The sequence below is a fragment of the Rhipicephalus microplus genome, chromosome 7 (assembly GCF_043290135.1).
Source record: "Rhipicephalus microplus isolate Deutch F79 chromosome 7, USDA_Rmic, whole genome shotgun sequence".
Taxonomy (NCBI): Eukaryota; Metazoa; Arthropoda; class Arachnida; order Ixodida; family Ixodidae; genus Rhipicephalus; species Rhipicephalus microplus.
In genome coordinates, this window is record NC_134706.1 from 14,691,783 (window position 1) to 14,714,142 (window position 22,360).

Sequence of the window (22,360 nt, forward strand, 5' to 3'; positions counted from 1 at the left end):
CTTGCGGACGCCATTTCTTTCTTCTCTTTTTTTTATGCAGCCGAAGCCTTTAGGGGACGTGTGGCAGCTTGAATAGTTGGTATGGCATGACGATAGTTATAGCGCGAGAACAAAATGACGACACATCTTTCGTGTCCTTCTTGTCTCTGTGTCGTCGTTTTGTTCTCGCGCTATAACTATCGTCTTTAGGGGAAGCTCTTTGCTTCCACCACGAGTGAAGCGTCACAATTAGACCGTGGTACGGAGTAAACCAGCCCATGTGCTTTCTCTTCGGGTGGCCACTCGTTTGGGCACGGAAAGAAGGAGCAGGTGCCAGCAATGCACCTGCTACGATTCATTCCCACGAAAAGGAAGTACGTAGAGTTTCTCATAGCGGATACCACAGCTTTTCTTTTTCAGGATTTGTGTGGGGATTGACTAACCCCGTGCACATTGCGTCGACGCGTCCTATTACCACAGACGAAACATAGTCTTCGCATGCCGACAAAACTCCTTGAGAGATCCCTGGGAAAGGGGCATCTACAGGATGATAAAGTAACGAGTATCGTGAAACATCACGCTGCGTTACCCGTTAGAGTTTCTAAATTGTAACGATCGAGTACATTAGTAACCCCCCAAAAAGTTAACACGTTACCGGCAACGCCGTTAGTTGTAACGCTTCACCGCCAACACTGGCTTGTCATCAACCCACAAGCAACGATGTCACAAGGCAGAAAATGGTAGATAAAATATGTCAGTTTATTTACAGAATAATAAACTCAGAATGAATGCAAAAATATCGATAAATTACTGTGCGATGATCGATGTATGACGATCGGTACCGACGCGCCGGTGCCCCTGGGTCTTGCTTTATACAGGATGAGAGATACAAAGGCCGACACTTTGATGGCTCGGAACCCGGAAACACTGGCTATCGGCTGAACTTGGAATGGACGGAATGTAATGTGGATGGAAGAAATGTCACGACTAAGTAGCTAGCGTGGTTGCTTAGTCATGTGAATCATCACTAAGCTTACGCCAAATGACTAAAAACACCCCGTGTCTTGCACGGAGTCACTTAAGCTCGCGCAGTCGTCAATATCCGCATTCATCTTCAACGTGCTGATGCTTCCTCAATGTGCGTTTGAAAAAACAAAACAAAAAACGTCTGCACTTTGGCAAATTAGCACTGTTCTGGGCGCAATCTCCGGCCAACAGTTACGAATACGTGTGCTGACACTAGTGACGTCGTATTTACCTTTTTTTTTTGTCAGGTGATGTCTGTTATTACAATGTTAGCACAAAGTTAATGCCGACGGGTCACCTGCTGGTAAATAATCTAATCTTTTTTTCAGACTGCTTGACACTGATTTTAATGCCTTTTTCGGAAAAATGTTTGATTATATAGCAAAACATTTAATACCGACCTTCTGAGTTGTTCTTTAGTTCCAACGCTCATGGCTTAGTTTCCAGCGCTTATGGCTGCTGCAAAAGTATTCAGACCATGCTTAATTGTAGACAACCGCACAGAGGAAAATCATCGCAGCAATCAGACGACGCCCCGCGAGACCATCTGCGTATATAACCATGCCATGTTACGAACTTTTCACCGAGAGCGGAGCTCCACCACGTTGCCGTTTTGAAACAAGAAACAGGGGGCGCTTCTCCCTGCGCTTTAGGGCCAATCGGAAGAAGGCAACATGGCGGAATCCGCCGCCGTTGAAAATTGCGCATGCAGCAAGGTCATTCAGCGCAGACGTACGAGAAAGACTTAGGCGTTCTTCGCCAGAGTTAACCTCTCGCTTGTAAGGCGTTCGCTCTTGGGGTTGACGCGACGGTTGAGCTTGTTGGGCGGCCTCTTGGTGGTGGACTCCGCGGGCGGCCTCATGGACTTCCTCGTCTGGGAGTCGCGGCCTTTCTTGGAAGGCTTGCGGGTCGGTGGCGGTGCGACGCCCTTCTTGTTGTCCACCTCGAAGCAGTCGGGTTGGTTGTTGCCTCGGCGTCCGTGAACCTTGGGCTTCTTGGCTGGCGGGGTGTCCTCCGGGTCCGGTGGCGGGTTCTTGAACACGGGGGGCACTTCCTCGATGAACGGTGGTTGCATCGGAGGCTGGTTCGGGGGCGGATATGCGGGAAGCACGAGGACCACGGGAGGCTGCAGTTCAGGGCTGCATGGAACGTTCAGTTCAATTGAATTATCTTTATTTAGAATGTGGCAAAACCTCCGAGAACAAGAACGTCTTAACAAGAAGAACAGAACACAATCTGGATGGGCCCTTGGGCTAAAAGTCACAGAAGACGACTCGACGGGGCCTAGCACAGCAATTTGCAGGGCATCATGTGACGGAATACAAATGTTCATTAATGTACTCGTACGTATACTCGCTCCTAATCATACACGATCACGTTGTGCTGCTCAATAACCACGACTAAAGCAATAATCACAATTTGTTTGATAAAAGTAGGCACAGTAGATTCTATCCACTCAACGTACTCTGGCCGTCTCTGTGATAGGAGTTACCACTTCCTGGCGTAAGCCACTGACTCGATTGAGAAATACGTACCGACAAGAACATAGAACAGCCAATTACTCTGCGAAATGGCGTGCAAGTTCGCATCACCTGCATCTATACTCGCTAAATATTGGCTTAGTATAGAGTACGCGTACTCATCCGTTCTACGCGTTAAGTATAGCACAAGTCACACGCTATCGGCTGCAACACATAACCTTCAGCATTTTAGGACAGGCTGTCTTAGCAAAGTTATCGCAAGCGGAAAGCGTTATCTACAGGCTCCAAAATCTCTCCCGACCGCCCGAATCCCTGGAATGAATCTAATCTAAACTCCGGGTGCGTTATCTGCTGGGACATACGAATGTGAGATCTATGTCTCCGGTTCCGGAGTCCACCCTTGTTAACTCTGCTTGCCTTTCTCGAAAGGTGACAACGGTGGCCTAGCTGGTGGCTATAAGGCACTCGGCTGCTGGCTCGCGCGTCGCGGGATCGAGTCCCGGCCGCAACGGCCCCACATCCGATGGCCAATATGCTTGAGACCCGTGTGCTTACATTTAGGTCATGGTTTTGGTATGTTAAACCCCAAGAATTATTATTATTATTATTATTATTATTATTATTATTATTATTATTATTATTATTATTATTATTATTATTATTATTATTATTATTATTATTATTATTATTATTATTATTATTATTATTATTGGAAAGGCGACAAGGTCTGTGGATCCTGTACTGAATGCCCTTAATCGAGCGACGACTCGTGCCGAGATCTCACCTGACGCCTCCGGGACCGTAGTGGTAAATGACCGGCGGCTGTCCTCCCACGGGCACCAGGGGTTGCCCGTTGGGCGAGTGGTAGACCACCGGCGTCTGCGGCACGACGCCGAGCGGGTGAACGAGCACCAGGGCTGGACACAGACCCACGAGTGTGCTGACCAGCAGCTGCGAAGACGGGGAAGAAAGCGAGCGAAAGTTATATTAGGGGCGAAGCTCCTTAGGGCGTGGGCTGTGCGTCCCCTGTATGTAGCCACCTCTAGTTTAGTTCTTGCAGTGTTCACTAGATGGCGGTACCGTCCCCTGTATGTAGCCACCTCTAGTTTAGTTCTTGCAGTGTTCACTAGCTGGCGGTACCGTCCCCTGTATGTACGTGGCTTTTCTAGACATCACGGGGGCATACGACAACGTTAATCAGGAAATTTTGTGGGATATATTGAAAGGAATGGGCATGGGCGACGACTGTATACAGATATACCGAGAAAATACAGTTTGCATAGAGTGGGAAGGAATGCGTAGCAAAGAGAACGTTGAGGTTAGCAGGGGTCTGAGACAGGGATGTCCTTTGTCCCCGCTGTTATTCATGCTGTACATGGTGAGTATGGAAAAAGCGCTAGAAGGTAGCAACATTGGTTTTAATCTGTCACACAAACAGGGCGGCATGATGATTGAGCAGAAGCTTCCAGGTTTATTTTATGCGGACGATATCGTCTTATTTGCGGACAGTCGAGATGATATACAGCAGCTGGCGAATATATGCGGAAGGGAAGGTGAAGCTCTTGGACTAGGATTCAGTGTAACGAAGTGTGGATTGATGGTATTCAATGATCCCTGTGATCAGACGGTGTCCATACAAGGCCAAGAAATACCGAGGGTAAGTGAATACAAGTACCTTGGAGTATGGGTAAATGAGAGTGATAGATACATGGAGGTACAGGAAAAAGCCTCGGCAGCAAAAGGAAAGAGGAATGCGGCAATAATGAAGCACAGAGCGTTGTGGGGATACAATAGGTATGAGGTGCTTCGAGGTCTGTGGAAGGGTGTAATGGTTCCAGGGCTTACTTTTGGGAACTCAGTGGTGTGCATGAGGGCAGAGGTGCAAGCGGGAATGGATGTAAATCAAAGGACTGTGGGACGCCTCGCGTTGGGTGCTCACGGGAAGACGACAAACGAGGCTGTAAAGGGCGATATGGGGTGGGCAGGTTTTGAGGCGAGGGAAGCGCAGAGCAAAATAAGGTTCGAAGAAAGGCTAAGAAATATGAAGGAGAGTAGATGGGCAGAGAAGGTGTTCCGTTATTTGTATAGGAAGAGCGTGGACACACAGTGGAGAAAAAGAACTAGAAGACTCACTAGTAAGTATACGGCTGGTATTGTAAGCCGTATGTCAACAAAGAGCGTTAAGGGAAAAGTCAGGGAGGCGGAGAGGATTTACTGGATGGCAGCTATGGAGAAAAAACCGGCTTTGAGTAACTACCGAAAGGGCAAAAATGAAATAAGGAGGGAGGCATTTTACGATAATTCAAGGGGAAGCGCTTTACTGTTTGAAGCGAGATCGGGTTGCCTTAGAACGCGTAGTTATAAAGCAAGATTCAGTAAAGAAGAAGAACAATGCACATGCTGCGGGAAAGATAAGGAAACGGCGGAGCATGTTCTGATTGAATGTGGAGATATCCACCCAGGTGTACGTTTGGGCACGAGCCTACAGGAAGCCTTGGGTTTTAGGGACAACAATGGAAAGCTGAACACACCCGCGATTGAAATAAGTAAGAGACGGTTAGAGTATTGGTGGCAGAAAATTAGAGAGAAAGGACAAAAATAAATATTGGAAAAATAAAATATGGACAGTGTGCCGTAAATGGCAGAGAACTTAAGCTGAAAATTTACCTTTTTTTCTATTAAGATAGAATTTATCGAAGTAGAGGCATTAGGCCAACATAAAAAGAAAAAAAGGGTTTTTTTTTTTTTTTTGTCGAGCCTGGTGGCATACTTGTCACCACCCCGTTATAAAGGGGACGCTCATAGCATCCATCCATGTAGCCACCTCTAGTTTAGTTCTTGCAGTGTTCACTAGATGGTGGTACCTGTAGCTGATGATGAAAAGATGCAAGATGTTATAAACTAGAAAGCGGTACTTGTAGTTGATGAAAGACGCGAGATCCTATAAAATAGGAATAATGTCACATATGGCGCGTGTCATTGGTTGAAGGCAATCGTTCGATTTAGTGCGGCGACGTACGCTAGGGGGAGCGATGTAATAAAATCGAGTGGGCAAAATGTACAGAGGATTCGTGGTTTACCAGGTTTACCTCCAGAGCTTTTCGATTCGTCGTCTTTCAGGGCACGCTCAGAATGCACGTATACGTCACTCGCCGAGTGTATAGGAAGTGGCGTGAGCCGGTCGGGCTTACCGCGTAACATTCGCAAAGGTTATCCGCGCAACACACCTCGTGATCTGCACGCCACTATAGCGTCGACATGGCGAAGAGTTCAACCCCCCCCCCCCCACCCCAATTCTCTAATTTCGCTTGTGCACGCATAGATGCTCATATACCCGAAGAACGCTTGCGCTAACATAGACAAAAAATAAAGTTTCCGGTTAACAGAGAAATATTATTTTCTAATTACCCCCTGCTACACGAAGTGATCTGTCTAGTGCGCCACGCCGCCTTATTCGGGGAGGAAATATCGCATTTTGTTTGTTTGTTTGTTTTTTCTTTACAACGCTATGCTTGAGTCAAAGAACATTTAATTTTGGTCCAGGTATTCGCTCGATCAACAGGACCACTTATAAAATTAAGCGATTTACAGTGTACCACTACCTGTAAATTTTAATTACGCTGTCCTGGTCTCTTATAGACGTGTGACTGTCTGCAGTGTTTCGAGAAGCTGTCTCATCAGTTATGAGAAACGCTTGAACCGGAAGGATTACGGAAACAGGGAACTATGTTTCGACAAAAGACATAGAATTATGACTGCTCGTAACTCATGTAAATTGGGTTTAAATTAGTATTACGCAGACACTTGGGGCACCTTGTAGAACTTAATATGTTTATGTGTTTAGCCATAGTTGGGATTATGAATTAGACTAAACATGCGCAGGTAAACGTACGCATATCGTCAACCCGCACAGGAGTGATTCAGTATGTACAGCTACATTCTGTTTAAAGCTACAGAAGGGTGTCCTGCTGAGTGAGTTTAATAATTGTTCGCCCTACGTTTAATAATGGTTTAAAGCTAGTTACTAAGTCGCCGAATTTATTTCATTGCTCTTGAGTGTCGGGGGACATCATTGGTAAAAAAATATAAAATCTTCGTTGTAAACTTGCTTTAATTTTTTTCTCATCTTATTACTAATAGTAGTAATAGTAGCAACCGCAGAATTGTAGCTGCCGTCCATTTTACGAATCGGCTTTAATAGTTAGATTCGATTGCGCAATCGTGTTCATTTGCGGCAATTTTCGCGTAGTGCCTATAGGAAAACACGAAGTCGTCTACAATAAAAGGTATACACGCCACGTAACAGCTAAGGTATTGCCTATTGCCAATCGCATATGGGACAACGAGAGCTGCGCAAAAAAAAAAAAAAAGATCAACGATCCGTGTGCCAAGTTGGTGGCGCTGCTGTAAAAGCATCGTTTTTCGTCTCTGATTTGCATATCGCAGTTACAGAGGCCTTCTGTTAGACTTACCTATAAGAAGCTCCCCCCCTCCTCCCCTTTTATCGAGTTATATATGGAAGAACTACGTAGTCGACTATTCCGACATAATATTTTTCTTTAAGGTTATCTCCAAGGTAGATGGTACCTCCGCCTTTTTTCTTTTCTTTTACTAAGTTTGTGGCGTTATCAGACGCATCGCAAAAGCGAGCGAGTACATGGTCTCCTCCACTTTTTGGCAATGACACGTTATCTGCAGACGCGTTGCCGTAACATCAGCGTATACGCTTGACCTCCGACGTGGAGAAAAGCGCGAGATGAGATCGCGGCATGCATCGCCGTCAGGTCTGCAGATCATCGCGATAACCCGGTCTTCCCACCATGGCATCGGCTCCCAGCACATTTTGCACGAATGCCCGGCTTTGAACCATTTGGGTTGGATATTCCAAATGCATGGTCAACAAACGGCAAAGTGGCGTTTCATCTTAGCTATACGTTACGACGATAAATTATATACGGTCACGTGTTAGACAACTCTGCAATCACCTTTCGGCGCGCAGAAAAATTACTGCCTCGGAATGACCTGACTGATTGAGACAGGTTCTTGCTTCAGTGGCATTCTTGTTCGAAGATCTCTTATCACTGTCTTGATTGTTTGTTTCCCGCTTGGAGCTACTTGAGACGCTCGGAGCAGTAGGACGCACTGTACATCGTCTCCCGAGCCTTTCGGCATTTTCGCTGCGACGCGTGCTTACTGACCAATAATTTATGTATGAGTGGGTGCATGAGGTTATTGGGAACGCGCGGATATCACTCTCTGCACTGGATTTATCAAGATTCTCCCAGGAGCATCTGCTGACCCGACCAACGCCGCTCGCCGCCCTGAGCCTAGCTGGCTCAGCGCGCGTCCGGCTCCTTGCCTAAGCCTGGTGCAGCGTCTCACGCTACTCACATCGTCGTGCCCAGCCGCCCACCGGAATGGAGTGCGTCGTAGAAGGTCATACCATCTCTGAAGAGGAGTGGTCCGACGATTCCTGGCAATCGCCCGGCTATCGTGCCCAGGAACGACGCCGACGGGAACTTCAAAACCAAGGCAAGCCCGTTCTTCAACCGTGTACGTCGGAGAATGCCCGCGCCGCTGTGCCGGAACGCCAACCCCAGGTCAAGTCACGTCCGCCTCGGTTACGTCGGCGGGCACCACTCCCCCGATTGCCGCAAGACTCCATTCATATAGTAGGACGTCCAAGAACGCCCATCGACTTGACGAAAGTGCCGCCGTGGCAATTGCACGACGCCCTGCTCAAGGCAGCTTCACTGCCAGATCAGCCACCAGCAAGTCGGGATCGCCTTCGGACGCACCCCACCAATAATACCTTTACCTTGAGCGTGATCGACTCGCAACGCGCCCAAGCCTACCTTCGAGTGAAGTCGATTACCATCGGCGCTGCTACTATCGAGCTCCATGTCTACGCCCCCCCTCCAGACGACGCCATACGAGGCATCATGTTCCATGCATACGATGACTTCTCAGACGAAGAGATTTTGGCAGACCTACAAGCCAGCAACCCCACCATTCCTATCGTGAGTGGAAGACGCTTGGGCCAAACTAGGCACGTCGTGGTTGCACTAATGACGCCAAACCTTCCAAAGTGGATATTCTACCACGGAACCGACATCAGGCTGTACCCGTTCTACAACAGGGTGGAATCGTGTTTTAACTGCCGCAAGGTTGGTCACCGCACGGATGTTTGCCCGATGCCACGTAAGCAGCGGTGCCGCCGTTGCGGAGAGGAACACCCCACACCAGGACAGGGCGAAACACCCGCATGCACGCCACGCTGCATCGTCTGCAATGGTGCACACAACACCGGCAGCTCAAACTGCAAGTATCGCTTTATCAAGAAGGCGCCACCCACCCCGCAATCGAAGCAAGAAGCGCAAGAACCTTCGTCGAACATCCATCGCAACCCATCTCACAGTGGCTCCTCCAGCAGACGCTCACCATCATCTCGAGACCATTCTGCATCTTTCCCACCACTCGGGAACAGCAGCAACCAGCAGCAGCGCCGAGAGAGCAGGTCCCCATCCCACACCCGGCGCTCAGGGTCTCGTTCAGCTAAACGACGTGGCAGCAGGTGTCGATCCCACAGCAGGCGCCCGAGGTCACGCTCAGCCCAACGACGAGACAGCAGGCCCTCATCTCACTCAAGGTCCAAATCAGCCAGGCGCAGCCCATCGGTGTCTCGTTCATCCAGTCGAGGTCCCGGAGAAGCGTCCAAGTCGGTGGCCTGGCAGCGGGGCGCCCCGGCATCACTACTATTTTCCGATTCACAGGTGAGGGAGTTGGCAAAGGAGAATTCTGCCCTTAAGGCTCAAATCTCGGCCCAGCAGTCCCAGATAGCTAAATTGACTAGCTACATCCAGTCTCTAGAAGCCAAAATAGATAGAGCACTCAGTATCGACAAACAAACTACACCCACATCATCCGAAACACAAGACGCACATCCGAACCCCCTGGCACCAAACCCGGCGTTATCGCCAGTTCCTCAACTTCAGAACGCTAATAAACGCAAGGCAGCTACACCCACAGCTTCACTCCACGCAGACGCCGACATCACTACAAAAGTAACGACGGCAGTCACGGCAGCCATCTCAACGCTGAAATCCGATCTGAACGCTGAAATAGAAACGCGCTTTAATGCGATCCACCAAACCATCCGGGAAACAACCACCTCATTCGCCGTGTTAAAGAGCTCGACCGAAGCTGCACTGGCCGACTTCAGTGTGCAGTTGGCCATCCACCGCACACCATCCAATAGCCGGCAAACACCGGCCCCTACGCCAATAACATAGTCATGGCGGCTCTCCACACGCTCACCGTCTGGCAGTGGAACTGCAGGAGCTTCCGCAATAAGAAGGGCCATCTGCAGCAACATATCCAGCATATTCAAAACCATGCACCAAATGGGGAATGTTCGCCGGACATCATAGTTTTACAAGAAACGAACACTGCAGCTCAACTGCCCGGATACGCATCATATAATCAGAAAATAGACATATCCGCGAGCGCACAATGCCACACTGCCATCTTAGTACACAAGAATGTCACAGCCATTCAACATGAAATTGAGGGTACGAGTATTCATCACACACTGGTGGAAATTATACCAAAAAGACGAGGAGACAAGCCACTCTTCATTTTAAATATATACAGCCCTCCAAGAGATACAGCTGCGGATCTACCTTACATCTTTCGGAAAGCAACAAATCTGGCGAAGGATGCAAAGCTGCTCGTACTAGGCGATTTTAACGCAAAACATCCCGAATGGGGATACCCGAAATCCAACCCCAAGGGTCGCCGATTATGGAGCATCATACACGACCTAGGTTTCAGTATCCTCAATGATCCGGAGCAATCGACGCGAATCGGGAACAGCGTATGTCGAGATACTACCCCAGACCTCTCCCTTTGCAAAAACACGGAGGGTGCCCGTTGGCAAAACACAGGTCACACCGTAGGAAGTGACCATTTCATTCTAGCGGTAACCATTGAGTTAACCACAAGCAATGTAAAAAAACGAGCCACAGCTCGCATTACAGACTGGGATAAATTCCGCCAACTGCGCAAAGAAACGGCACCCGATTCGGTATTGGACTTGAACGAATGGATACTTTCTTTGAGTCGAGATGTGGACGCTACAACATACCAAGCAGACGTAACTCCGGAACAGCCATCAACAGATTCACGCCTTCTACATATGTGGGAGGCGCATGAGAGCCTCATGCGTAGGTGGCGGCGCCAACGTCACAACACAAGGCTCCGCCGCCGCATCTCGAGGCTCGAACGTGAATTAGAAGCCCACACCGCTGTGCTAACACGCCAACAGTGGGGCCAACTTTGCGGCAGCCTCAATGGCCAGATGGGCTGCAAGAAAACGTGGCATCTTCTGCGACACCTGCTGGACCCTGGTAGCTCCAAGTCGGCCGCACGCAAACAGCTCGCGCGAATTGTCCATCAATACCCGGGCACCAACGAAGAGCTGCTGGAGGAGCTCATCACCCGCTACATCAACACATCTCAGAAACAGAACAGCACAGAGCAGTTGCCTGAATACACTGGAACAGCCAACGAACAGTTGGACGCCGACATTTCGGAAAGTGAGGTTTGCATAGCGCTACATAAACTGCGTACAACATCGGCACCCGGTCCTGACGGGGTGACAAATAAGACGCTGCGCAACCTCGATCCAAAGTCGGTAGGGGCCATTACTGAATATATGAATGAGTGCTGGAGGTCCGGCCATTTGCCATCAGAATGGAAACACGCAAGGGTCGCGTTTATACCGAAACCGGGCAAGAAACTCGACCTGGAGAATCTTCGTCCAATCTCGTTGACCTCCTGCCTGGGCAAACTAATGGAGCATGTTGTCCTCTGTCGCTTGCAAAATTTCGCGGAAGAGCACCGCCTACTTCCCCCCACAATGCTGGGCTTCAGGGCCCATCTATCCACTCAGGATGCGCTCATCCAGTTGCATCACGATCTCCTACGACCTGAGAGTGGCACTAGTACCAAGGCTTTGCTCGGTCTGGACCTTCACAAAGCATTTGACAACGTGAAGCATAGTGCCATTTTAGGCAGTCTGTCCGAACTACGATCCGGGGAACGCATATTTAACTACGTCCGTGCTTTCTTATCTAATCGAACGGTTGAACTCTCAGTGGGTGACCTTCGTTCTAAGCTCATCACACTCGGTGATCGCGGCACCCCGCAGGGAGCTGTTTTGTCCCCTTTCCTTTTCAACCTCGCTATGAGGTCACTACCTCCCAAACTTGACACGATACCCGGCCTGCGATACACCCTCTACGCAGATGACATCACGCTCTGGACGACGGTGGGATCCGATGGTCAAATCGAGGAGACTCTTCAAAGAGCAACCGACGTAGTCGTTCAGCACGTGTCAGAAGCGGGTTTGGAGTGTTCCCAGAGCAAATCGGAGCTACTATTACTGCGACCTCCAGATCGCCGCAAAATTAAGACTCCACTTCCTAGTATTAACGTGTATGTCAATGACACGCCAATTAAGCAGGTGGCCCACATGAGAGTACTCGGACTCATTGTGCAAACAAACCACCACAACAACATTACGCTAGACCGTCTCACCGTAACCGTGAACCAGACGGCCCATCTTATATCTCGAGTGAGCGCTCGCAATCGAGGCATGAAGGAGAAAGAACTGCTACAGATAATTCAAGCCTTCGTTTTGTCGCGCTTCACGTACGCCCTCCCTTATTTGCACCTCCTTCAATCTGAGCGAGCCCAACTAAATCGGCTCTTACGCAAAGCGTATAAGGTGGCATTGGGTCTCCCCCGAAACACATCGACAGAGCACCTCCTCAGTCTTGGGCTGCATAACACCTTAGAAGAACTTCTTGAAGCGCATCTTACGGCGCAAATTCACCGATTACAAGGAAGCAGGACGGGGCGTTGGATCCTTGCTAACATTGACCATGTGGTATCTCCTACGGGTAACGATCCGGCTGTCATCCCCCCCAACATCAGAAAGAAATTCCTCATAAAACCACTGCCAAAGAACATGTTGGCCAGCCATCACGACGGTAGAAGGAAAGCGAGGGCCAAATTCTTGCAAAAAACGTACGCGTCCAACCCAACCGTTGCGTACGTTGACGCCGCCCAATACCGAGAGTTTACTAAAGCATATGCAATAAGCGTAATCACTCTCCCCGGCAACAACGCCAATTCACCTCAAATTAAAGCGGCTGCTTCTGTCCGTGTGCTTAATACGACAGAAGCTGAGGAAGCGGCGATAGCGCTAGCAGCAGCATCCGGATTCACCACTATACTCAGTGACTCAAAGGCTGCTATATCCAACTTCGCACGTGGCATTGTGGCCCCCACAACTCTGCGTTTACTATTGCCCAGTCTCCTTACAGATGCTGAGGAAGACGCACTATCCTCCATTGAGCTGGTATGGGTGCCGGCTCACGCGGGGAACCCAGGGAACGAGGCGGCCCACCTATATGCTCGAGGATTCGTCAGCCGAGCGGTGGTACCCGCCTCTGATTTGGAAAACCCTGGTGAAGCCTTGACATCCTACCATGACATCACACAATATTACCGTCTTTCGAGGCAGACAAAACCACCCCCGCACCATAAGCTAACTAAGCGCCAGGAGGTTATCTGGCGCCGCTTGCAAACACATTCATTTCCGTGCCCATACATTTATGCACGTATATACCCCGACTCGATTGATCCGCATTGCTCGCATTGTGGCTCAATAGCCACACTTAATCACATTCTCTGGGCCTGCAGGGAAGATCCCCCCTCTCTCGATCTCCTAGCCGCTCCCTCGCCAGAGGGGTGGGAGGCAGTTCTGACCTCCACCAGCCTGGCCGTTCAGCTCCAGGCCGTACAAAGGGCAGAGGAGGTGGCCATCAGGTTCAGCCTGGCGGGTCACCTACCTCCTTAAGTCTGACGACAATAAAGTTGTGTTCTCTCTCTATCACTGTCTTGTTTTCTTTGAGTATCTTTCACATCCTATTATAATGTAGTTCTCTTAGGTATTTAGAATGCGAAAATAAATTGCCGTATTTTAATAAAACATGCCCCTTTACTATCTCCAATCGTAGTGAAAGCCAAGGATGGGAGGTATGCGTACAGGCACACTTAAGACATCCCAGATCACTTTAGATAATTTATATTCCTGTTCGTTCGCCAGGGAGAGCAGTAACAGTGTCTTTTTCGTTCTTTCCTCTTTATTTATGAGCTAGGTGTAGAGCAGTTTATTACACCTGGCGTCTCCTGCTTGGCATTTGAAATAATTTACCTTGTTTCATTGCCAAAGCTGGGAAAATCCCGCGTATGCTCTAGGAAAATCAAGTGGCGTACAGTTAATGATAGTGATCAGCCTTGAGCCTAACAGCTGAAGGTTGAAGGTGTGTCTGCTACTATTACAATGCTAGCCAAGCATTTTTTATTACATCGGCTATTACTCCTAGCACTGCTATAATATTTTAAATTGGTGCGAATGCAATATAAAACAGGTATTATTGCAGAAGCTCGAAGAATATAACTTGTAATGGTACAAAGCTGTATAGGAATTTCGGTAGCACTGTGTGGCTTTTGAGCCTTGAGATATTTTTTTTTTCGTTGAGTTTCATATAAGCTATCCCAAGTATTGAAAGCTCTTCTGTTCTCTCGTGTAGGTGAGATTTACGATAGAATCTACGATAAGTTGAAGTGCGAGGCCACTCATATAAGTAACACAGAGACCTGTAGCGCTTGTCTAGATAGTGTTAAGCTCTATAGTCATGAAGCAGAACAAAAAAATGGAATTTCTTTTTTTTTTCTTGAAATACTTGTCCGATATTGTAAGGCCCAATGATCCTTTCACGTTTATAGCGAATCAACCCGTATTTATACACCATGATTAAAATCTCGAGCCATCAAATCTACTCTGTGTTCGCTTTCAATAATTTCCATTATGCACAATCAAAGATCGCACTTCTCATAGGAATGCATAGCCCCGCCACAGTGGTCTAGTGGCTAAGGTACTCGGCTGCTGACCCGCAGGTCGCGGGATCGAATCCCGGCTGTGATGGCTGCATTTTTGGTGGAGGCGGAAATGTTGTGGCCCCGTATGCTCAGATTTGGGTGCACGTTAAATAACCCCAGGTGATCGAAATTTTCCAAGCCCTCCACTACGGCGTCTCTCATAATCATATGGTGGTTTTGGGACGTTAAACCCCACAAATCAATCAAATCATAGGAATGCATTGCCAGCCTGCCTGTAGGACGTCCTTTACCGCAAGCGCACCTTACGAGTGCTAGTTTACAATCGCACCAAAGCGAACAAAAGGACTTTGCAAAGCATACGCACCTTCGTTGCTCAAAAATGGACATAAGAAAAAATCGCCGACGCTATGTTTTATTATGCGAACGTGTCGTCATTTGAATTTGCATTTAACTTGAACCTTACATTGCCGACCGTGGTGCACATAACAGAATCCAACCTTCAGATACCACCTTGTATTGCGATAGCTACTTTTATACGTGCGACCTGCATAGGAATAGACGACTTATAATCGAGACAACTATAGCCGGGCTAGTGTTTGCACCGGACGGAACCCTCTTTCTCCAAGTCTGAGTCTGCAAACGAGTGAACCAGTGCAAACAGTCCTCTAGTTTTGCAGGTCTCGGCTTTCCTATCCTGGTACACTTCCACGTACGCATCTTCTGAGGCTAAAGTCTTCACAGAGGTATACCCTACGATGTACATCATTACAGATCCCACACGCATGCCTCCACGCCTCGGAACGCCATGCAACGATTCTGTCACGCGGCGTATTGAATGTCCCGCGCTTGGCGTGGATGTCCTCATCCTACACGGCTCAATGGGGCACTTATACTCCAGGAACAACAGCGCTTACCATCATGGAAGCCGCCGTGGTCACTTGTTTCCAACAGGGTATCATGGTGCAGTCAAACGAGTACAAATAGTCCGAGTGAGTACGACGCACACACACGACTGAAGAAACTTTGCTTCGGTAGAGCTAACGTCTCGGTCCGCTGCAGCTGAGGATCTGAGCGAGTGTGTCTGTCCTCCTCAGCCGGCGCGGTGCCTTTTATGGTGAAGGTCTCCGGACGCTGCGTTGGGCTTTGCCGCAGCACGCGGCTGTCCCGTAACGCAGCTAGGTCCTGGACGGACGACGTCACCGCCGTAACACCCTCCCCCGCAAACCGTCGCCCGCCTGCACAACTCGAATCCTTTCCTGGCATGGCGCCGGTCATGGCCTGGTATCAAAGGAGCAAAAAAGTCTCCCCTTACGCGACGCTATGCGAAAACGTAGTTCCCTTCGTGATCTCACCCTCTCTTGCGCGGCGTACTCCCTCCGTTAGCGGCGGGAGAGTGCGTGAACGCTCTTTCTAGACGCTGCGCTCCCTGCCGCGCTAGCTTCGGCGTGCGTCTACGCTTTGTTGCTTGTCTTCCCGCGCTTTGGCGCCTGCCGCCGCCGGAAAACACAGACGCGGCGTCGGTAGCTTTCTCGCCGTCCTTCGAACCTCGTCTTCCTTCGTGCCGTCCAGGGGTAAACGCGATGGATTGGTCGTAAAGTACGCGAACTTCATTGAGTGACGTTTATGGATGAGGTTTTCCGGTCAAAGTAATGGGACTGAATGAGCGCGTCACATTAGAACGCTAAGCATGTGCCGCATTCACTTCGTCTCTTACAACGACAAAAAAGTCGGGCCAGTCGGTTCGGATTCCCGATAAAAAAAGGGGGATAGGTGTGCGAACATCGTCACTCTACAGGTGGAAAGTGTTTTGTCTCGTTCCTTTCCGAGATCGGTGCTCTTGTTTCGCTTTTGTGCGCTAGGCCAGAAGTGTCGTCTTACGTGCCCCGTCACGATTGTTCCCGTGTTTCCGGAACGCGCATCGCAATTACAAATTCCGATGCAGTTCCTTGGTATAAGATGTTGTGATGAGGTACCAACAACTCGTGGGAGAGGCTGTCGGGAAATTGTGGTAGCGGTGAATTCCCCAGATATTGCCTCATAATAGTGAATAGCTGCGCCTACTCTAAAATGCGCGTCGTAGCGTAAAAAAGCCTATCTATATGAAAAGCGTGCGCTGGTCTTCATGCCAGATATAACTTTTTTCTTCCCGTGTCCTCTTCGCGTAGCCCGCAAGCTTTGTAAGTGGCGCTGACAGCCATAAGGGGTGTTCAGTGCCTGCCTACCTTTTACATGAAACAGGACATTCAGCACCTGCGCAAAGGCAGCGCACGAAGTGCGAGACCGTTGTATAAAGCTTGCAGCGGGCGGGTATACCAGAAGAAAAGTCCGAATGATTTGAATTTGCGGGGGAATACCGAAGTTCTAGCCAACATTCAGACTCTTCCAGACTTTAAAAAAAACGGGAAATCTTGACTTAGCGGTTCACCTTTACCGGCTGCAGCCGTGAAATTGGAACGACAAAGTTTCACAAGTCCAACACAACTATAGTTGGCGGGAGAGTCATATAGATATAGGAAATGAAAGTGTTTCCTCAAAAGGGTAGCCTGTTATAGTAAGGCGCTAGGAAAAACAAATGCATAAATTTCACAAAATAAAAACGGTGCACTCGAATGAAAAAAAAAACAAACAAATATTGTCGCTGCATGTCAGAAACGTGCATAATCATTGTTTACGTTGCTATGTTAACCACAAAGTGTGTAAAAAGTGACATTAATATGCATATTAATCTTCAATTGATAATAAGCTACAAATGTACAGGATTCAGCACCATGCAACGTGTTTCTATACTTTTTTCAACGTATACGCGTTACAGTGTATCGTACAAAAAGACGAACTATCGATCCGTGAATATCGAAGTGTTATTCACCAAACGGCTCCTCAATAACACTCAAGTCCTCTGAAATGAGGAATTAATAATTGGCACACCATTGCACTCAATGCATGCAATGCTCCCACAGTCACCCTGTTTATCTTGAATGAAAAAATAATTTACGAAGGTGTTGACCAATGTGTGTTCCAGAACGTGTGACGACACGTGTTATTCAAATACGGCAGAAGTTCAGAGAAAATCGGCTTCTGCGACATATCCTGGTCAAGCATTTCTTTTTGCCGGTATACATGAGTTATAATGTAAAATGTGAATAAACGTAACATTCATGAGGTACTCTCAAATATAAGTCGTCGAATCTAGACATTGGCTACAGGAGCGTATACGCACGCGTTTTCTATTTATAGTGCTTGATGGTGGCCAAGCCCGAGTCCATTGCTTCAGGCAGGTTGCCGCTTGCGACGGCGTTCAAGGTAACAACGACACGAAAACCCCGCTTGTCTTGCGGAGAGGTTAACGGACACTGTGACCCTGAACAACGCAGCTAGCTAGGGTGGTGTAATAGTTTTTTTTGTTTGTTTAGAAAAAGTTGTTGACGATTTAGAGTGCGAGGTACTCGACTATAGGAGCGCAAACAAGCCGTCCCGTGGTGCTCACACTTGATGAGGCCGTGGCGACAAAAAATTGCTCCGTGAACGAGCACACCACTTGAAAAATTGAATTGCTGCACAAACTTGAAGAAAACAAGGGAGACAGGAAAGAGTGCAGTCTCCCTTGTTTCCCTTGTCTCCCTTCTTGTCTCCCTTGTTTTTCTTCAAGTTTTTGCAGCAATTCAATTTTTCAAGTATGAACCAACTAGTCTGCAAAAAAGTATTGCTTTAGCACACCACGATGCGTGAACGACACAGTGAACCTGTCGAGACACTGGCCGTGAAGTGACGTCACCGTACCGCTGTGTTCAGAAAGGAAAAACAAATGTTCGATGTTTACAGAGTACAAATCCACTCTACTATGGCACGGCCAAGTCGATCACAATCGCGACGGGCGAGAAAAAAAGAAAAAAAAGAACGCCAGGCCTGTGCGGAAGGTGCAGCACAGTCACAGCGAAGTCTAGAAGAGCGGCCTTTCAGAGCCTTTTCGAAACACTCGTAAGGCAACAAGGGCAAGCACACTTGCTTGATACCGGCTAGGGAATTAATAACAAATTTTTGGGGGTATATAGTATAGGCCGGCATTCGCTATGCTATATTTTGTCATTCTTCTGAGAAGCATGGTATCCGCTAAACACTTGCAGTGTTTTTCGCTGTCATTCTTCTGAGAAGCGTGGTATCCACTGAACACTTGCACTGCAGGTGTAAACACTTGCAGTGGTCAAGTAATTAAGCAAGTAAATTGCACAGGTGCTGGCCTAGATAACATTCATCCGTTTAAAATAAAACTCGTTGCCTCGAAGATTTTCATTCCTCTGGCCCACGTAATTAACTTAATGTTAAAGAATGGTGATTTTCCCGAGGAACCAAAAAAAAAAGGCAAAATAGTTCCAGTGTTCGAGAAAGGGGACCACACGCTAATCAACAACTATCGTCCGATAACTATGCTTCCTTTCTTTAGCAAAGTTATCGAGAAACTGCTGAGTACTCGACTGACACAAATTATCTGAACAATTTTAGTCTTCTGACACCTTATCAGTTCGGTTTCAGGCCCAACTTTTTCTTCAGAACTCGCATTAATCTAATTCACAGATTACCTTAAACGTTCCATCGACATGGGCTGATTCGCCGGGGCCGTATTTGTGGATCTTTCCAAAGCATTTGACACTATCAATCATGCCATCCTTTTCACAAAAATAGACTCTTATGGTATTTGCGGTCCGACACTAACGCTTATACGTAATTATCTGTTGAACAGATCTCAGCTTGTTCTAGTCGGCGATTCTTTTTCTAACTCTCATACCATAAATCAAGGTGTTCTTCAAGGTTCAATACTATAGGACCTCTCCTTTTTTATTGTACATCAATGACTTACCAAAATGTCTTAATTCATCTAGATGTACCCTATATGCCGATGACACCACCATATTTTCGTCTGATAGTAATTTAGATTGCTTACTTAGAGAAATAAATAAAGACGCAGCCAATATCGTACAGTGCCGTAATAATCAGCTCGTAATTAACCCAATTAAAACTACATTCATGCTATTTCACTCTCCACGTAAAACTATACCATTCGTGCCGCACCTAACCATAGACGCGCATGTTATTCTCCCGTCTCACTCAACCACGTTTCTTGGTGTTACCATTGATTCTCACCTAAAGTTTGATGAGCACATTGCCGCTATTTCGTCCAAAATTTCTTTTGGAATTCGAGTTCTGATTAAAACCCGCACTTACTTCCCTTTGCACATTCTTCGTTCACTATACTTCGCCTTCATTCATATTCACCTGACATACTGTTGTTCTTCCTGGGGAAACGCCTATGGGACTGATCTGTCCAAGATTACTCATTTACAGAGTAAAGCTTTGAGGATTATAACCTTTAGTCACTGGAATGACTCCGCTACGCCTATCCACAGTAATCTCGGAATTCTCCCTACCCATCGTTCCATATCTCTGAAATTATGTATGGTCATATTTCGCGCGCGTCAGCATGATATTGAAATAAACAGTATTCCATCCCGTTATCTTATAAATCCAAATTTGACCAGATTTTCCTTACAACATAGTTTACTTTGCCGGTGGTGCACTCAAACTATGGTAAACAGACAGCGTTGTTTTCTGGTATATACCTCTGGAATTCACTATACATACGTCCATTAAAATGTGCCGCAATATAGCATCATTTAAAGCAGAATTAAAGAAACATTCACTTCAACATCTTCGCTAACAGTTCATGGTACCATCTTTCACGTTTTCTTAACTCAAATTTGTTTCTCTTTGTTTCATTTTCATTTGTCTTTTTCATTCTTTTAGCAACTGTGTTTTCGCAATTGTGAATTGTTTTACGCCTTGTTAACTTAGAATTCACGTCGATTTGTCTCAGAGTGTACTAATGTATAGGGTTCTGTAGTATTGTTGCACTTCATGCTTTTGAATTATCTTTGTTTTTTCTTGTGTTTTTTATCACTTTCCGTGTTTCGAATATGCTTTTCTTTTGCTCGACATTTGCCTTTCCTGTATTCCAATCAACACATGATCGCTAGGAGGTCCCCCTGACAGTGTTTACTTCGGGACCTCCTTCTGTAATACTTATGAACCATGTCACTTGTATTTTCACGATGTCACAATAAACTTCAACTTCAAGGAATTTCGTGCCCATTGTTCATGCGGTGACTGACGACGATGACGAATTATGGCTGAAGTGGGTATGCGCCACAGTTAATAGGGGAACAAGCCTATGTAATGGGTTGGAGCATGGGACGGCCCACACGTTACGCTATTCGCATTGTGCGACGGCTGGTTGTTCTTTTTTTCGCTCTCTATATGCCATGGCGAAAAGAATTCAGGGGGGGGGGGGGGCACAGGACCGTTGTGCTACCCCCTGGCTACGCCCCTCGACGGGCCCACCAAGGAACGTTTCAGTGCACGGTATGGTGAAATTTCACTCTCCTGCAAACGCATAGTGGCTTAGATTTCCGTAAAGCTACCACTTATTGAATATTCATTGATTGATCCATGGAGTTTAACGTCCCCAAACCACCATGTGGTTATGGGAGACGCCGTGGTGGAGGGCTCCGGAAATTTTCACCATATGGGGTTATTTAAACGTGCACCCATATCTGAGCACATGGACCTACAGCGTTTTCGCCTGCATCGAAAATGCAGCCGCCGCAGCCGGGATTCGATCCCGCGACCTTCTGGTTGGCAGTGGAGTGCCGTAACCACAATACCACCGTGGCGGCGCCACTAGTTGAATCTGCGAACGGCTCAAGAGACAAGGACAGAGAAAGGTAACAACACACAGCGCTGCACGTTGTTACGTCTACCTGTCCTTGTTTTCTGCGCTGTTCGCATATTCAGTTATGTCCTTCCAACCTGTCCAAGTTTTCACGCTTTACCTTTAATTGACAGCCTTGACTTTCTTTGACATACCAGTGGTATGCGTGAACGAAACTGATTTGGTTTCGTGTTCGTAGACTTCTTACATTGTTACTAACTATTTTGCCTCCGTCTGTGCTGATGCTGATGCTGATGACCTCAGATGGATGGCGCTCACCCACAGAAAGGGATGGGCCAAGAACCGGGCGGCAGGATACTTAAATGAATCTAAAATGAAAAAAAAGCCAATCTGAAAAATTAGTTTAGAGAATACTGCCAATAAACAAGAATGTTTGCCGAGCAAGCGGTCAAACCATCTCTTGTTCCAGACAGACATAGTTGACTCACTTTGATCTTTGCCTTTCTCTTTCTTCTCTCATATCTTCATTTCTTCCCTGTTCTTCCTTCCTAAAGGAGTTGGGTATATAGGCGTTGCGCCCCTTCTGGCGGCAGTTTTGAGCCTGTACCTTTATTTATTCGGAATCATTGTGTATTTTTTGTATCCACACATATTAAGAATAGTGAACTCAATTGTGAGTGTTAGTTAATATAGTCAATTCTTCGCCGATCCCCTTGAGTAGGTGTGCGCCATATTAGAGGCGACAACAACAGCTGCACACTAAGTGTGTCGCTTACGCTGCGAATCGTGTCATCCCCCCCCCCCCCCAAAAAAAAAAGAAACGTTCGGCTAGGCTTGTCGTAGTCGTTCAGCGGCCGCACCATGCGAATTCTCTTTAAAGGGCGAAGCCCCTTGCACCGTGTGTCATATGTCCCGTGTCGTCGTAGTTGTCGTAGTTGTCGTAGTTGTCGTAGTTGTCGTCTTAGTCGTAGTAGTCACTCACATTGCATTCCATTTCAATAAAAACAGTGTCACAGCATACTATACGGAGTGAACGATGGTTGATGAGTGGGGCGAAGGGTCCGTGCGTCCGTCCGTCTGCTTCGCCCCACTCGTCACATCATTCACCTCGTGAATACGCTTTGATTTTTTTTTTTTCGTGGGAGCCAAACTTGCTGAGGCCGTGTCCACCATATATTAC

At 47.5% G+C, this 22,360-nt stretch overlaps 1 protein-coding gene across 1 annotated transcript; it reads right to left on the bottom strand.

The window, feature by feature from the left end:
* Nucleotides 1-717: 717 nt before the first annotated feature.
* On the bottom strand, nucleotides 718-15,579 carry LOC119179736 (uncharacterized). Its single transcript, XM_037430856.2, has 3 exons — nucleotides 15,374-15,579; nucleotides 3,271-3,437; nucleotides 718-2,144 (listed from the first exon to the last, which is right to left on the bottom strand). Exons 1-3 carry the CDS (start codon nucleotides 15,416-15,418, stop codon nucleotides 1,751-1,753), a joined length of 606 nt encoding a protein of 201 aa, XP_037286753.2. The 5' UTR covers nucleotides 15,419-15,579; the 3' UTR covers nucleotides 718-1,750.
* Nucleotides 15,580-22,360: the final 6,781 nt, after the last annotated feature.

Bases quoted from the DNA above. Each gene is read 5' to 3' on its own strand.
- LOC119179736 (XM_037430856.2), bottom strand. From the start codon at position 15,418: ATGATACCCTGTTGGAAACAAGTGACCACGGCGGCTTCCATGATG. The intron at 3,438-15,373 runs GTAAGCGCTGTT...CCGTCTTCGCAG, and splicing joins CCACGGCGGCTTCCATGATG to CTGCTGGTCAGCACACTCGT. The intron at 2,145-3,270 runs GTGAGATCTCGG...CGTTCCATGCAG, and splicing joins TACGGTCCCGGAGGCGTCAG to CCCTGAACTGCAGCCTCCCG.